Raw genomic sequence first — 16,570 nt, forward strand, 5'->3', positions numbered from 1 at the left:
GAGAATTACGGTCCAGCCACACAGTCATCTCAACGCTCACAAGCAGGTGTTTTGGGTTTTTTTTGCCTGTCATACATGCGGAAGCGCCTTTGTCCGAATGACACTTTCACGCCGAGCTGCCTTTAAGGCGGCTGATTCTCGGGAGTTTTCTTTCTTGATTCCCGTGCAAGCGCTCGCGAGTCGCCCTAAAATAAACAATGAAGTTGCCATGCCAACGAGAAGCAGAACTCTCTGTGCAAACACTCAAAGTGCGCGCAGAAAGGCAGCTCGAAATGCGGCACGCACTGCGGCTCAGGGGCGCGCGAGAGGACCGTTAAGCAGGTATCAGTTATATTTGGCACATCGCGTGTGCTCACAGAACTCAGCAAACCCAGAGTATCCAACGCACTGCTTGGGGAGGACATGTGCGAGAAAGGATGGAATCTAGATATTAATATGTTCGGGTACACTGTGAATCACTTTACCATCAAGTTCACGCTTAAGTACATTATCTGTAAATGTGTCGGTAGTGCTGCAATTTACATTGTCTATTATCACTAGGACATTCTAAGAAACCGGGATGACATGGGAAAATGCATCAGAGATAATTCCAGCCTACACTATCAGTGGATGTGTAGGTCACTGCATACATCACAGCCGCAGTAAAACTAATCAGCACCAAGCATGGCCTTTAAACAGCTGCGTGGATGTCAAATACACACACGGATGCCCAAATCATTGTTATTAACTTAAGAAAAAAGTTCTATAGACAACATTATGACATTACGAGGAGGATGGTGGAATCAAAGTTGTTGAAACCCTCTGAGGGGTAAAAGTGTATCCAAAACCTATACCCGCCCCTGGCAACGCTGCCCGCTACGCGCCTACCGACACAAAGGTACAGACCAGAGCTTAATCTTTAATTGCCAAGTTTCATTCAAGTTGGTAACGCCGATGACGGAATAACTTTTTTTTTCCCCTTTTTGTAATTTCCCCTTGCTTTTATTGTTTCTTTTCCAAATACCAAATAACGGTTGTAATCATTAATGCCCATTTGAACACGATTCACGATGTCGTTTAAAGCGCTGTCATCTGCGACATTCCATTGCGAACAAGGTGTGCGCTTGAAGTTCCACCTCGAGGTCTTCTGAGAAAAACAAAGACTTCTCAGGTAGGTACGTTACGCTACGAACCTTCCCCTTCAGAACTCACATTTAACATAAAGAATTATTACCTTGTTGTGGATACTGTGCTTCTTATTCTTACGAAGCTATTCTGTATTTCGTAAGCGCTGTCCATGAACGTGACCGCGTACCTAAACTAAATAACGCGATGACGTTCCATACAAGCAATCCAAAAACCTGTTTCATGAATGACCGAAAAGACCATTTTAAAAATCGTCTTTTTCTACAGCAGTCTGAGAGGCTATGTGAATGATTTTCTACTGACGAAAGAAGAATTGTTTCAAAGTGAACTAAAGAAACAGTCTATATATTTGAGGAATGCCAAACCTATTTTCATTTTTGTTTCATCTGTGAAAAGACTTTTCCTCACTCCCTTATCTTGACCACAAAATCTATCAGTATGTCAGACCATATTCAGTAAGGTCACCATGTTTGTAAGGTTAGACACAGTGCGATGCTCTCGTTAGCTAAATTTCGCTTGTCTTCAACATCATAACCTGTCATACGGCATTAATGGACTTGAAAATTATATTATTACAAAAGATTAATGGACAGGGACATTGTGAATCTAAATTAAATAATTAAAATATATTCAATTTCAACAGTCACTGCTTGCATTTGTTCTAATTACCATATTTTAAAGCCCATCAGCGTTATGTCTGCTCTCTACATGCTATTTCACCTTCTCCTCACCAGGATGCTGCCTGTGGCCCATTGTCGTCTTTGCCTGAAGCAGCGTTGAGGGAAATGAATGGAAAAGCCTGCAACCTACTGGTATCTCCCTCCGGGGTGCCCCAGTCTCTGGGTGCCACCAGTGGGCATCAGACGCCCCACATCCGGGTGCGTGCCACCTGCCCCCATTCTCCCCCACACTACGGCACCGCGCCGACTGGGAATGCCGTTGTCCTGCCCACCCTAAGCTTGCGCAGGCAAGTCCTGACCAACGGGAAGCATCAGAGCACCCTCGGCATCCCACGATTGTCGGGGCAACCCTCACTTCCTGGCCCAGCCAGCAACCCAGGTGGGGTGAGACCCAGTGGACCACAGACTGGCATCAAGGGTAAGAAGTCAAACCTACTGATGCTGAATTGTCACTGTAACACTGACTATAGGGCTTTTGTTGTTGTTTTTTTTTCAAATGCAAAGATGGAATGCAAGTTCTTTCTAAATTATAAACAGATCGTGACTGAGAAAGATGCTGAAATTAATTAGGACATTCTTGAGATGAAAGACTGACTTTTCACAGTGGAGCTTTTCTCCCTGCGTTTAGCTAGCCTCGATGATCAAATATGTCACCATGTGGGATCTTGAAAGAGTAGATGGTGCTCATAATTCATAAACAGGAATGTATCAACGGTGTGTCGTTTCAAAGCAAATAGGCAATCTCCATGCCTTCAATCCTGTCCCCACTCCTTCCATATTTCTCAGCCCAGTGATCTGGAATATGGGACATGATGGTCCTTGAGAGATACGGTGCCACGTTGCCATCTTTACCTCTCAGCGCGCTACATAAAACAACATAAACACACACGTTTTGACCACCAGCCAGCATGGATGCTGATGGACTTCTGCAATCGAATTTCACTTGTACAACAAACCAATGCAGCAATGACTGCGCTCTATGAAAACCAAGCGGCTAAAATGCTTCAGCATTAATGAGGTAACAGCAGACCTCAATCTCTGCCATCTAGCTGAGGGATCACGGCCACAGCCAAAGTCTAATACTTTCGTGAGGGCTTCTTTCAGAGCGTAATTCTGCCTTTTCTTCCCACAACAATGACACTGCTGATTTCCAAACTGGAGTTTATACTTCTGCATTGTCAAGCAACCACCAGTGTGCCTTCCTCCCCACAAAACCCTTTCCTTCATATTTTTGTTAATTAACCAAGCAGAAAGCTTGCTCCTAAACCAGCCATGCCCAGAGAATGAAAGGAAAGGTATTAGAAGTTAACAGAGCAGAACGGTTTTTCCGGGCCTCCGCAGGTTTGGAATTTTCATGAGTATTGTTGTGTTTCTTTTAATGTGAACAAAAAAAGGCATCATGTTTGTTTATGGACAACAAAGATGTAATAAACCTGCCAGCAACAACTATTACAAAATGAGATGAAAGGAATATGATCGTTTTGGTGCTTTTAAAACCACATGCCTTTCACGATGATCTGTTTCACTTCCCTTTATCAGACAGAGCGGATGTGCCGCACTGTCCTCAGTAAATATTTTATGTCATGGTGTGTTTGAGATGGGAGGGATTATATTTAGTTAAGTCACTAAGTTCAAGTTGTGAGATATAGTTGCCCATTTTCAGTGTAGTACATTACACCAAAACTAAATTAATGCGATTCTAAATTTACAGAATTAAAATAAGTATTTATCCAGTAGTAGGAAACAAACAGCATTTAAATGGAGATTTGTAATGAATTAACAGGCTGGCAGAATGACAATATCAGCTCTTTATCCTAAAGAATTATTATAGTCATGCCATATGGTGACACACTTTAGTAAATTAACTAATTAGGACTTTAAGAAAGAATATTTTTTAAGAAAGAGGTTTTTTTTTTTTAATTCAAACAGTTTGAAGTTTAACTTCTTGATCTATCATTGTCTACATTCTCAATCTTTAATCTCTGTGACCACAATCAAAAATGGAAATTTTGTGATGTGCAAAGTATGAATAATATCTTCTTTACGGGCATAAAAATGCAGACAAACCATTTAAAAAATGTCTTCTCTTGCATCCCATTCCTCTGCTGTTTCCCAGGCTCTCAGTCACTGGTGCCAAATGGAAAACTACTGGGACAGAATGGGCTATCAAACCTGCAGGTGTCCAGCAGTGCCATGGTCGTGCAGAGCCTGAGCCCCGTGTGTTCAGCCGCTGTCCAAGTCTCTGTAGCTCCCTGTCCGCCACACTCGCTTGGTCTGTTTGTGCCTTTCACAGATGCCAGGTAAAATAGTCCAAAAGTCTGAATGATGCAAATAAATAAATGTACTTCTTTTTTTCCCCCCTTTGTTAATCCATGCATGTTCTGGTTATGATACAGACTGGATCAGTTGGCATTGCAACTGAGCCTTGAAGCTAATGCTTGTGCACTGGTGCAGGTCTGTGCTGTCCAGAGAGTCCCTGGCCTCCACCACTCTCAGCCTTGCTGAGAGTCAATCGATACGCAGCAGCAAGTTGGACTGGCCTCATGGCTATCGCGTGCTTCCACCGCTCGGGCAGCCGAACAGCTGCAGTCAGATGGCTGATGGAGCAGAGCATCTCAGCATCCCTCTAGGGACCGCAATGTCTGGGGCAACCAGTGCCTCCAATCCAGCTTCTCTTCCCGCTTATCTGTTTAAGGAGGACGCCCACAGCCCCCGGCATTCCGGACGCCCCAAGAAAAGGGCCCTCTCGGTCTCGCCTCTGTCTGACGGCATTGCCATCGACTTGAACTCCATTATTCGAACCTCTCCCACCTCTCTGGTGGCCTACATCGTGGGCTCCCAGAGTTCTCCAGCCTCTCAGCCGACCCCTTCTCCCCTGCAGTCTGAAGTATGTGGGCATCTCCTGGGCGTCAGGGGAAGCTGCATTCCCAATCCTAGTTTCGTCAACCCGAGCCCCAAAGTCAGCTCCACGCTAGGCGAGGCCTTGAACAGTTACTGCCACCCCGACACAGTGGCCTCCTGCATGCAGAGGTTGGAAGAAGGGGGTTCTCACGACAACCAATCAGGAGGGAGTAACCTGGTGGTGGAACATCAGCATTTGTCTGAACAGGAGCTCCCAATAAGCCACACCGCAGTGGCAGCTAACAGTGTCTCACAGAACAACTTGCCAATGCCTGCACAGCCTCAGCTCGGAAGGACAGCCACGGTCAAGCCCCTCGGCCTCCCTCGGGGTGCTCCGCCGCCCTATTACTCCCACCATGTGCATCAATCACCAGTTGGTCACATGGGACATGCTCGGAACCCCACAGACCTGCGGTCTGCACCACCTGCGGACAATCCTAGAGTTCAGCCCCTGGCCCTGGGCCCCATGCTGGAGGAGGACGAGGGGGAGCTCGAGGATTCCGACGGGGTGCACCGCTGCTGCTGGCTGGACTGCAGCGCCACCTACAGCCACAAAGAGGAGCTGGTCAAGCACATTGAGAAGCTCCACATGGAACAGCGCAAAGGAGAGGACTTCACCTGTTTCTGGGCGGGGTGTCCACGGAGACACAAGCCATTCAACGCTCGCTACAAGCTCCTGATCCACATGAGAGTACATTCTGGAGAGAAGCCCAACAAATGCACGGTATGCAGACTTGACCTACTATTAGAAGAATACACCTATTACCATTCACCTGTGAAGAATTACCCAGTTCCCTGTCCCAACTCTGATTACCATGTATCCATCTGCAGATTTCAAAGATATAATAGGCATTCAACATGTTTCATCCGTGAGTCTAATCTTCCAATCTCTGTCGTGTCTCTAAACATTGGTAACCAGTCTAGGTAGGAAGCAGATTTAAATGTTTTTTTAAAGTGCTGTTTGGACAAGGCTACCGAAGCATCGCAGGTGGTTTTTACCATTTGAAACTAAAATCTGGAGTTCCAAATGATTTAAGATGCCAAGCAGTTTAAAATCCATTGTGTGCTTTGACATGCTGTCACGCTGAGGTTAGGTGGAACAACCCTTCAGTTTCGGGTGCCTGTTCCTCTCGCAGCTCTGGCCACCAGCTAATTTGTAGAAGTCTGTGATGATTGATTGACAGTGACTTAAGTAATTATATAGTTATTTAATATTTTTTAAAAAGCACAAAAGACATACAGTTAGGCACTGTCAGGGAAACACTCTGCTTCCTGCCACTGACTTCTCCCAGCTGGACAAGCTGTCAGCAGGCGAGATCCTGCCAAAGGCCACGGTCTAGCCACAGACAGGCCCCGAGGTACAGTCATCTTAGCTTTATTGACTTTTATTCAACACCAGACGGAGTTATTTCTGCTGATGCAGCTACACGCTTTACTTTAGAGCCAGAGGCCCTGGAAGACACCAGAGCAAGGAGACTGATCCGCAGCCATGGTCTGTTCCGTGATAGCCGACGGGTTGGGGTTAGTGAAGAGGCGATCTGCGGTCATTTCTTGCCTCGTCTGATCTTGGCAATCATTAACGGCGCACATACCTGCGGTCGACCTTTCTCTCCAAACACTTACTCATTACTTAAAACTGCTCCTGTTGCCATGGAGCCCAGAACAGTTGGATGGTTTTGTCAAGCACGTAATTACAGACCAAAGAGAAGGAAAATGGTCACAGCCACTACCCAAGCTGAAAATATCCATTCCCTTTCTGTAGTCTTTTGTCATTTGCGGAAGTTTTCCCTCCCTGTAGAAATGCAAGCAGCTTTTGTCAAAGATTTATAATAAAGAATGAAAAGACAGACATGCCAGACCTGAATGACCAAAAAGTTACGTGAGCTTTGAAAGTGGAATTAAATAGATCATATTACAGGTCACAATAGCAGGGAGTTAGCCAAAACGTGTCTCAGCTTGTTCTGAATTTCTGGTGATGAGCTTATTGTTTACTTAAAGATATATTTTCTTTGTTTTTGCTGCTCAAAAAGAAACGTTGGTACATTTTAGTACGTGTAGTTTTAATCAAGCTGTACTCTACCTTTTCAGATAGGGCTACAACAAGATACCTTTTCTTTGAAGTATTTTTGTAAAGTATTTCGTTTGTGACGTTTTCCTGTTTTTGCACAGCAGAAATATCATGGGCTCTTACAATTATCCTTCATAACTCCTCATCAGTACATATTGCATCAAACAATAGACCGCAGTGAAGCGATAACAGCTCCCTTTTGTATCAGAAGCGCAGGTAATCATGTTCAGGGTTACCATGGAATCCAGTGGAAACTTTGGGCTGTCCACCAGAAATAGCAGCTTGAAACGCAGGCTGTCAGGAGGTTTGGCAGGGATCTTTGAGGATCATTCTTGAGTCGTCCGCCTGATCCAGCAGCTGCTATTGACTGTCTTGTGGTTTTTGTGATTGTCCTCTCGTTCAGCAGCTGGGGGCGGTCATATTTTGGTTCTTTTCACAGCCCTAAATGATGCCTGTCATTTATCTACTACCATTTGAGGTTTCAGGATAGTAGTACATCTTAACTTTTCTTTGGATTTCTTACTGATAAGAAGGCAGTTGCATTAAATGAAATGCCATACACTTATAGCGATATCTTGACCCTAAGAACGTTTATGGTCATCCATTTTGGCTCCTACACCCTGAGAAACTTGAAATTCTGGCCCTGTCTAAGTTACTGAATTCTGTGCTAATCATGTTACCTACCAAGAGGTTTGGCAGTATCAAACAAATGTGGGCAGGGAAAGTAGACTGGAATCCAGAAGCAAGACTTTAGTTTTGTTGGGTTTTTTTGGCTTTTATCACTGAAGCCACAAGCCTTTGTTTATGCAAACATGGGTACTGTTCCTCTGTTACATCAAATGACCCTTATCTTAAAACATTCTCTTCTGACCATTCTAATTACTCTAACACTTATTCTGGTTACATTCTGCTATGTTTTACAACACTCTGTCATTTTATTTGCCATGAACAGGCCTTAACCCCCAACTATTTAGAGCACTTAAAAATGTCCAAAGACTACCATGGCAGTAAACAATAATGGAGGGTGGCTGAGAGGGTGTAGTAGTTTGTTGTTGATGTGTTGCAGATGCCAGTGCTTTGAAACAATGGAAGGAGGAGAGGGGTAGATGCTACCAGGCTGCATGTCTGGCACGGGCCACAGGTGCCACGGCATGTCCACAGGCTGGCCGGGCCCTCGGGCCTTGTGCGGGAGCCGTGACGCCGCATCTCTTCAGCCCGGTGGCCTTTCTAAGGAGCCAGTGTCTGAGGCATTATTAAACGACTCTGAAAGGCTCCTTCGCGCCTAACACCGCGGTGTGTTTTCACCACGGTCCCGATCTGAATGCGTATTGATCCGGCTGCATTTCTGTCCCTGCCTTGCGTTCCTCTTGTGCTCGGCAGGCCGTCGTGATTGTGCAGGGCTAGTTTATCCCCCTAATGAGTAAATAGTGATTAAAGAAGACAGCAGTTATCATTTCAGGATTCGATAGTTCTTTGTCATAAAGTTCAGAGTCCTTTGCAAAAAAACAAAGACAAGACAAAAAGCAGAGCAGTCATATTTGCGAAAATACATGATTTCTTTTTGACACATCTTAGAAACTCAATACCAGTAAACATTCTGTGTAATCAGTAGTCTGCAACTGTCATTTAGAAGCAGCCATTAGGCAGAATAGTTGTTGTGTTCTTTTTTATTTAGTATTTTGAGAGATTATTTTTCATTTATGTGAAAAGACTGTGAAATAGCGGTGCCTTCCTCCCGCTTCTTTGATAACCAAGTGTTTAATCCCAATTCCAGACACTCAGCTTCTAACACAAACACCATGTAATAAGAAGCTGGACTAAGAGAAGCCAAAGAGGATGGCACAGGAACTGAGTACCCACTGCGGTCGACAAAAATTATGCCAAGCTGCACTGGTACTCACTATTATTTGTTTATTTATTTACTTTACAAACACGGCCAAAGTGACGTCCTCTATTTTGTGGACATCAGTTAAGGCAGACAACACAAACTGCTCTCCAGGGAAGCAAATTATTCCAACACCGCTGCATTCCTCAGTGAGAAAACCACATTAAGGAATGACAGGATAAACGTTTTGTTCTTCAGAGTGCAAGGCAACGGTTTAGTAGAATTAAGGGTCAATCATGGAGCTCCCAGGCGAGCACAGTCAAGGTGATTATTCACAGCTGGTAGCTGCAGTTTCTGAGGGTCCAGGACGGAATCAAAACCAGTCATACAGCAGCCCATTCTCACACCCCGAAGGATCGATTTGACTTGACCATGTACGGATAAAAACTGTACTGGGAAGCCTTAAGGAAAAGGAAGTCCGGAATATTTCACAAGAAACCAAACAGCAAAAGTAATGAATGTTACAACCAATTTCCACTCTCTGGCAGGAGAGCAGTGGCGTGATAACAATCTCGGCTACTCTCCATAACCTCGCGCAATTAGACGCTGGATAATGATCGTGTTTTCTGCTTCTTGCCCCGATCTAAATAAGGTCATCGGTACTGTTCACAACTCAGTGGCTTGTGCGTAGTTCCAGCCGTGCCGAGACACATTCCCTGCTTGGCCCGGAGAGGACAAAGTGCAGGGGCCACACATACTTGGAGGGTGAGCTCACTGCACTGGAGTGCTTTTTTGCATGACGAAATGGGAAAACCCAGACAGAGATACTCTGCTAACGAAGCACAATGATAGAGAGACCTTCTGCCTCTCATCAGCGCTGATCACTGCTTATGTGTAGCAGCAGTACAGGAAGAGTACAGGAAAGGTTTTATAGGCCTCTCTAACTATGCTACCAGACTTGACAAATTTATGGAGTCTTTTAGATACGCAGGAAGCAGACAGCAAACTCAGGGAGGGTATAGGGCTGTAGGAGTCACGGGTAGGTGCCTGATTGGCTTGAACAGTAGAACACTGCCCCCTCCTGGTTAAAACACGCAGAGACACTACTTGGGCCCCTAAATGGTCCAGCAAAAGTACTTCCTCAATTCAACAATAATTGTTTTCTATGCCATCTCTCTCTCTCTCTCTCTCTCTCTCTCTCTCTCTCTCTCTCTCTCTCTCTCTCTCTCTCTCTCTCTCTCTCTCTCTCTCTCTCTCTCTCTCTCTCTCTCTCTCTCTTCCATGGACAGTTTAATGGCTGCCACAAGGCATTCTCCCGCCTGGAGAACCTAAAGATCCACTTACGGAGCCACACAGGAGAAAAGCCCTACACGTGCCAGCACCCAGGCTGCCTCAAATCCTTCAGCAACTCCAGCGACCGGGCGAAGCACCAGCGCACACACCTAGACACAGTGAGTCCAGGCCTACCGGCCCTACACCCCTGTGCCACAATCTTAGAAACGAGCTGCCATGTGGAATTCCTGGAGTGCCTCAGGGCTACCTGCGCGTGCCCGTGCATATCTGTGCAGAAACCATACGCGTGCCAGATTCAGGGCTGTCTGAAGCGCTACACGGATCCCAGCTCTCTGCGGAAACACGTCAAATCACACTCCACCAAAGAACAACAGGCCAGGAAGAAGGTAAGAGGGAACATGGCTGGATTACCATATCGGTGTCGCATACGCTCATCACACATGTCATTTAGGAAGTAATTCTTCAACAAACAGCACATATCTCGGAGGCCCAATGATATTCAAGCTACCCACAGCAAACGGGGAAGCCATATGTGCAGATGTTGTTTTTCTCTCACTGTGTACATATTTTTTTAACATGTGCTAACATATACTTGTGATATACAACATGCATCAGTTTTATAGGAGATGTGCTGATAAAACTGGTGAACTTATAACTTGTGTAGGAGCAGAGCTCATTATCACAGAAAGAAAAAAAAAATCACATCACCATAGATACAGCAACTTAAGGTATGCTGCTTCTTGACTGCAATGAAAAAAAATGTGTACTGGTAGCATGTGTTTTCTTCAGTTAATGTCAGTGAAGCGCTTAAAAATAGCATGCTTATATTCCAGTGCGAGTGCTACGCTATAATTTAAGCTGTTTTTAAGCACATCACTGACACGAACTGAAGAAAACACATGCTACCAATATTACTATATATTAATATTAATATATTATGGCTATGTGCTGTCCTTCCATAGTTCTGCAGTTAACCCCAAAAGAGGAACTTCTATTTGTTCATGTGTCAATATGATCAAAACCCCTTAAGGAAGCAAGTTTGCATATTTAAGAACCAAAACCATTTTTCAAAGACAGCCAAGAGTTTTGTTTAATTCCTTTTCCTGTTATTTAGCTGAGAGCCAGCACAGAGGTCTCCCGCGAGGAACTCTCCGAGTGCTTATCTATCCAGCCCCTGCAGCCCAGCCTGTCACCGCTGGATTTGATTCCGAGCGATTTGTGCCAGCATCCAGGGTCGGCCTCGGACGCATACACAGGTTTGGGGGTTTTTGGGGTTTTTTTTTGCATGCGCCGAAGTGTGATCAGTCACTCGTCGCGTGAGCCGGATGACTTCGTTTTTCTGTGTGTGCACGACAGGTGTGTTCTGCGCTGGCCGGTGTGCCCAGGCAGCCGACGTCCACAGCCCCGCGCCGCTGCCTGCTGTGACCCCTGCTCGCCCATCTCCGAGTGGAGCACGCTTCCCATTGGCCCCCCCGCCCCCCCCGCCCCCGGTCAACTGCAGGTGCTACCCTTTTACGGGCTTCTTTCAATGCAAGTCTGCCTCTTATATTAGGTGGTTTGAGAAATAATCCATGACACTTATTTTATCCACATTAGCATTGCTTGGGTGATCCATCTTGTTCAATCACAAAACGAAGACACTTCCCTATTAGGAAAATGGCACAGGAAATGAACTAGGCAATTTTAAGAAACAGGCTATAACTGAGGTGTACAGGTCTTGCAGAAAGTGGTTTAAATATAACACTCTAACCATGCCACAAACCGAACATCAATGTCAAACTAAAAAAAAAAAATGTGTAAAGGCTTTGAACTGCTAAGAAATTCATTAATTTATTCATTCTCTTGTTGGTAATAGCAGAAGGAGACCGCTATATTCCATGGTGACCACTATAGCAAATGAATGACAATAAGGGTTTTTAATTGCGTACTTTGAGAGCCGCGGCAGTCCGGTCCTTCCCAAAGACTCCTGCCGTGCCTAAAATTGGTTGCTGGTTCACAGGAAGTCTAAAGGAAAGTTTAAAAGGAGGAGGATAAAAAAGACTGCTCATGCTAAATCTCATCTATAAGCAGAGGAAATGAAGGTACATTTGTACTCATTTGAAACCACAGATCAGGCCAGACAGAGAAACTGCCACATAAGTTGGCCTAACTTCTGTATGCTTCTGTCGGAGTCTCTTCGCAAGGGTGATGAATTGGTTCACATAATCCTTGCCATTCTCATGAATGCATTGTGAAAGCCCCTACTCCTCACACCAGTACGGTTTGGTTTACTCTCAATGCAAGAACCTGCCATGGACTGAATTGCTATTTAGTTTGCATTCAGTCTGAGTTCACCTTGGCAGAGAAGGTGGTGATGACTGACTTAAACGCTCCGGCACTCTTTTTTTCTTTTTCTCTGATCTGCAACAAACGCGTCCTTGCACATCGGTTGTCATGGCTTTATGGCTGCAGACTCATAGTCCAAATAATCTGATTAAAATAAAACACCATTTTGCCTCGCCGTGAAAGGCACCAATGGGCTTTTTGTGAGCCTCACACGTCCACTGTGGCAGAGGCGCTCGGGGGAGGGGTCCGCCAGGCGTCACGGCCTGCCAGCAAAACCCATTCCTTCAGTGGGGCACTTCAAAGGTGCCCAGAGGGGACCCGCTTCAGGGCTGGCCGAGCCAGATGCCTCTGGCTACGTGCTGCGCGACTGTTCCAGCGACAGCGGCGGGCCTGCAGCGCACGGCGGGGACCCCACAAAGACGACCATCCAGTCCAGTAGGAGCGAACCAGGTTCAGCCACGCCGGTCTTAAGAGCCCACATTAATTGATGCTGTGGCCACCAAGCAGAAGAAAGCAGAAATGCACTAAGTGCTTTAAAGAATTGAGAAAATGGGATGAAAGGGTGAGGCAGACGGATTGCTGTAATTATCTCTCTGTGTGTTAAATCAATTGTAAAATCCCTGTGACCCTTTTTTTCAATGATTTTTCTATAAAGGGGAGTCGTTCTCATCTACTGCCACAGTTCTGATGCAGTTGTTACAGCCAGGCACGCCCTTTGTTCTCAGAGAGCTTGCAAATAACACACCATAACCTCCTGGATTGTTCGTTTTTTTGTAAACTCCCGTATAAATGTGGATCAGGTGCAGTGCTGCAGTGCCTGATGGTAGACTCTCGAGGTCCTGGACTAAAATGTCGCTCTCTCAGGTTCGACGATCCTGGAGTCCAGCAGCCAAGCTCCACCCCCCATAACCGACCTCCTCCTGTACTTCCTCATTCACACCACCACATGATTGCAGGGCAAAAGCAAAACTCGCTACCCAGAGACCCCAACCTCTCCGCTGCGTCTCTCCCCCGCCGTCAGGACAGTAGGTTCCTTGTGTTTATTTTTGTAATATATTTTGTAATATAGTAGTAATAATAATAATATTTGTAATGTCATATACAGTTTATGGAGTGGGCAAAGGATGCAAAGTCCAGCCAACCAAAACACATTTGAAGTGTCAGCCTTTTTCTAAGTCCCACCTTCCCGCGCGAGAATGCGTTAAAACTTCAAAGCGAAACAATCAAAGGGTCCCCAGAATCGAGGGAAGAATTCCAGGTGTAAAAAGAAAAACATGTCCAATAAATCAAAGTAGTAAAACGAAGTTGGAAAGAACTCTTATTATTTGTTAATTATGCACACATATACCTACACATATAAGGCGTATTAATGGAGAGGGGAAAAAAAAGTCCACCCACCAGAAGACAGGGATTCTGTATGCATGAGCCCCATGCGCAGTGTTATAAATGCACCTTCATTTCACTCTGTAGGCAGTGGATTGCTGCTGTTGTTGTTTTTTGGTTTTTTTCCTCCTTCTGATCTACATTACATCCTAACACCATATCTCATTAGCCGTCGGGTGTTTGCAGAGAGGTGAGCCCGCATGCATATGCAAGGCTGCGCCCCTGCCGCACGCGGTCTTTACGGCACGGGAAGAAACCCGGCTGAATGATTCATGAATCTGTACTTCTGTTGCAGCAGCAACAGATGGCTGTCTGTTAGGCAAAGTCAAAAATAGAGCCCTCTAATACAGTCCGTATCGTGTACTGTGTAAGCCTGCTCCCAGTCTTTTCCAAGCTCACGCTTCTTACTCAGAAGTGGATATCAGATCAAATTCTACTTGTGCCTTCTTTTGACTGCATGGCAGGGAGAGTTCAGTTAAGTAACCTATATCGAAATGGTTTGATGAATGCACTGCAAACCCCTATCAGGAAAAAAGGTAATACTCAAAACCTTTTGTGTGTGTGTGTGTGTGTGTGTGTGTGTGTGTGTGTGTTTGTCAAAACACTCCTCAGGTTTCCCTAGTGTGTGTTCCCCCTCCTACAGTGACTCACCACACACGGCGAAGTCGGTCGCCTCTTCTTCCATGAGGCTGATCCCTGTGTTGGAGGACAGTCTGGGTCCCTCGATCACGACTCACAGGGAAGGCGATCTGAATCACAGGCCACTCTCAAGGATCACAGGTGCAGGAGCATTCATGCCATGTTAACACCAGTGCACCACACCTTTCACTTACTATAGAGAACCTTGCAATGGGGAGAAATCCACAGCTCTAAATCCATGCTCACCACTGCAGTGTTCCATCAACACGTTCCATCAGAAGATTCCTTGGGGAATCAGGACCATTCGGTGGCAGAAGACAACTATCTTCACATATACACTCCGGATCAATGCCCAAGCCAGCTGTCTTGTGCCTACATGGAAAGGTGAAATCCAGCTAGTACGGTCTTCTGCACACAGGATTGTACATCTACCGTACACATCTGATGCACTGCTTACTTTTTTATTGTCTTTTAATCATAGGACCGATTGTGTGCATTTTCAAAGACAGAATATGGTCTATATTTTGCATGTTAAATTTTAAAATAATTTTTATATAATATCTTGAATTTCCATAATGCTAAGAAAACGCTAATCAATCATGTCTAAAAAAAACAGAACATTCCTGATTTTTTTTTAAATTTGCTTCACTGGAGGACGATGCCCCCTCTTGGATAAGTATGTGTATGTAAAAGAAATAAGCCTTAAAAGGCACTCACATTCTTACATTAAACCACCAAATAATGACTACTACTGTATCAGAGGTTGCTTATTCTGTTTGTGTATCATGGCATTAACTGCAATGTATTTGTTTAAATTCATAAAGAGGCAGTTAGGGCCATCATTCTGTCCTAGAGAGAGCTCTCTACTAGAGCCAGAAGTCAACGACATAAAGAAAAGCATTTTTGCAACACTGATAACCACAGAGCTAACACCTTTATTATTTTGGCTTACAATGGGGTATCTCAGTTGCAGAATAGAAAGCATCTAAAAGTGTTGCTGTCTGGAATCTTTGGGAATATATGAAAGCTTTGCTTTCAGGCCATTTGAAAGGGTCCAAGCAGGCCATGTAGAATGCCTGTGCAGAAAAGAGCCCCCTTAGGTCATATTTGGTCACTTAATTCTGAACTTCTATGGTACATTTGACATAGTCCACACACTCAAACTGCATTCTCTCCCATCTAGCCTATGAGGTAAATATCAGGAGGATACAGTTCTAGCAATAAGCTTTTCGACAAGAGCCACTTCTGACAAAGTCAACCAACACATATTTAATCATAGAAAAGGGTGATGATAGAACTCTCCGTTCTAAGATTGTATAAAGTGAACAGCACTTTTAGTTCTGTATCTAAGATAATCATTAGTATCCTTGACATCAGCACTTTGACTCATATCAGGTTTCTCGTCACCTCTGTGATTGTTCCATCTCTTTACCCAGAATCATATGCACAAGAATTCCATTTAGTACTACAGGAAGCTAAGAACAGGGATTTGGCCAGCAATAGCCTTAAACAAATAATGCTTTAGGAATTCTTGATTGTGGTTTTAATATGGTTTAAAATAAGAGCAATCTTATTTCTGCCTAACATGTTTAACCTTTGACAAATGCACTTGCCCATTAGTAAGAGTCCTTTTTGCACGACATAAAACTACTGCTTTGGTATTATGTAAACTGTACCTGTGTCACAAAAATAAATTCAAGACTGTAAAGCATTGACCTACTTTACTTTCTTTTTTGTAGTCTTGATTTGTTTGTTTGTGTGTGTGTGTGTGAGAGAGAGAGAGAGAGAGAAAGAGAGAGAGAGAAAACATCGCAGAAGAATCACATTTTGTGTGGGCAATATCAGAAACCTATGTACAAACTGGGCAAACTTGCATCTAATTAGGAGAAACCATTCTTTCAAACGCACTTTGGAATTAAAGTCACATTAACTAAGTTTAAGGCTCGTTATTTTACAATTTTATGTTAAGTGGGTATTTCCTAAACTCCAGAATTGAACATATTTTTAGTTTCGTGATAGGCGATTTAAGATGTGCCATCAGCAGGTATCCCAAGGCACCGTCCGCCTGGACGCAGCCGTGCGTGAGGGAGGCGCTCCTCCTTCCGCCCGGCGCGCCTTTCTCTGCTCACTCCACCAACCTTGACGTGGCGGGCATGTCAGAGGGGAAGTCCCGCCTTCGCAGCCACGCTTTAATAAAGTATTGATCAATTATTCTGCCAAATGAATCAATAATTGACTTGGTGTTGATTCAGACATATGTGTCTCAGCAGGAGGGCTTATTAGGTCCATTCGGATTCATCAGTTTATCCGACACTTCCCGAGGAACTTCAC

General features: G+C 44.7%; 1 protein-coding gene across 1 annotated transcript; it reads left to right on the forward strand.

Annotated features, from left to right (window-relative positions):
• Window positions 1-854: 854 nt before the first annotated feature.
• Window positions 855-14,987, forward strand: glis3 (GLIS family zinc finger 3). Its single transcript, XM_035535811.1, has 12 exons — window positions 855-1,150; window positions 1,860-2,223; window positions 3,922-4,105; window positions 4,260-5,430; window positions 9,889-10,050; window positions 10,168-10,278; window positions 11,007-11,148; window positions 11,249-11,382; window positions 12,445-12,652; window positions 13,018-13,242; window positions 14,213-14,380; window positions 14,494-14,987. Exons 2-12 carry the CDS (start codon window positions 1,911-1,913, stop codon window positions 14,625-14,627), a joined length of 2,952 nt encoding a protein of 983 aa, XP_035391704.1. The 5' UTR covers window positions 855-1,150; window positions 1,860-1,910; the 3' UTR covers window positions 14,628-14,987.
• Window positions 14,988-16,570: the final 1,583 nt, after the last annotated feature.

Source organism: Electrophorus electricus, chromosome 17 (genome assembly GCF_013358815.1).
Source record: "Electrophorus electricus isolate fEleEle1 chromosome 17, fEleEle1.pri, whole genome shotgun sequence".
Lineage (NCBI taxonomy): Eukaryota > Metazoa > Chordata > Actinopteri > Gymnotiformes > Gymnotidae > Electrophorus > Electrophorus electricus.

Bases quoted from the DNA above. Each gene is read 5' to 3' on its own strand.
- glis3 (XM_035535811.1), top strand. From the start codon at position 1,911: ATGAATGGAAAAGCCTGCAACCTACTGGTATCTCCCTCCGGGGTGCCC. The intron at 2,224-3,921 runs GTAAGAAGTCAA...GCTGTTTCCCAG, and splicing joins ACCACAGACTGGCATCAAGG to GCTCTCAGTCACTGGTGCCA. The intron at 4,106-4,259 runs GTAAAATAGTCC...GCACTGGTGCAG, and splicing joins GTGCCTTTCACAGATGCCAG to GTCTGTGCTGTCCAGAGAGT.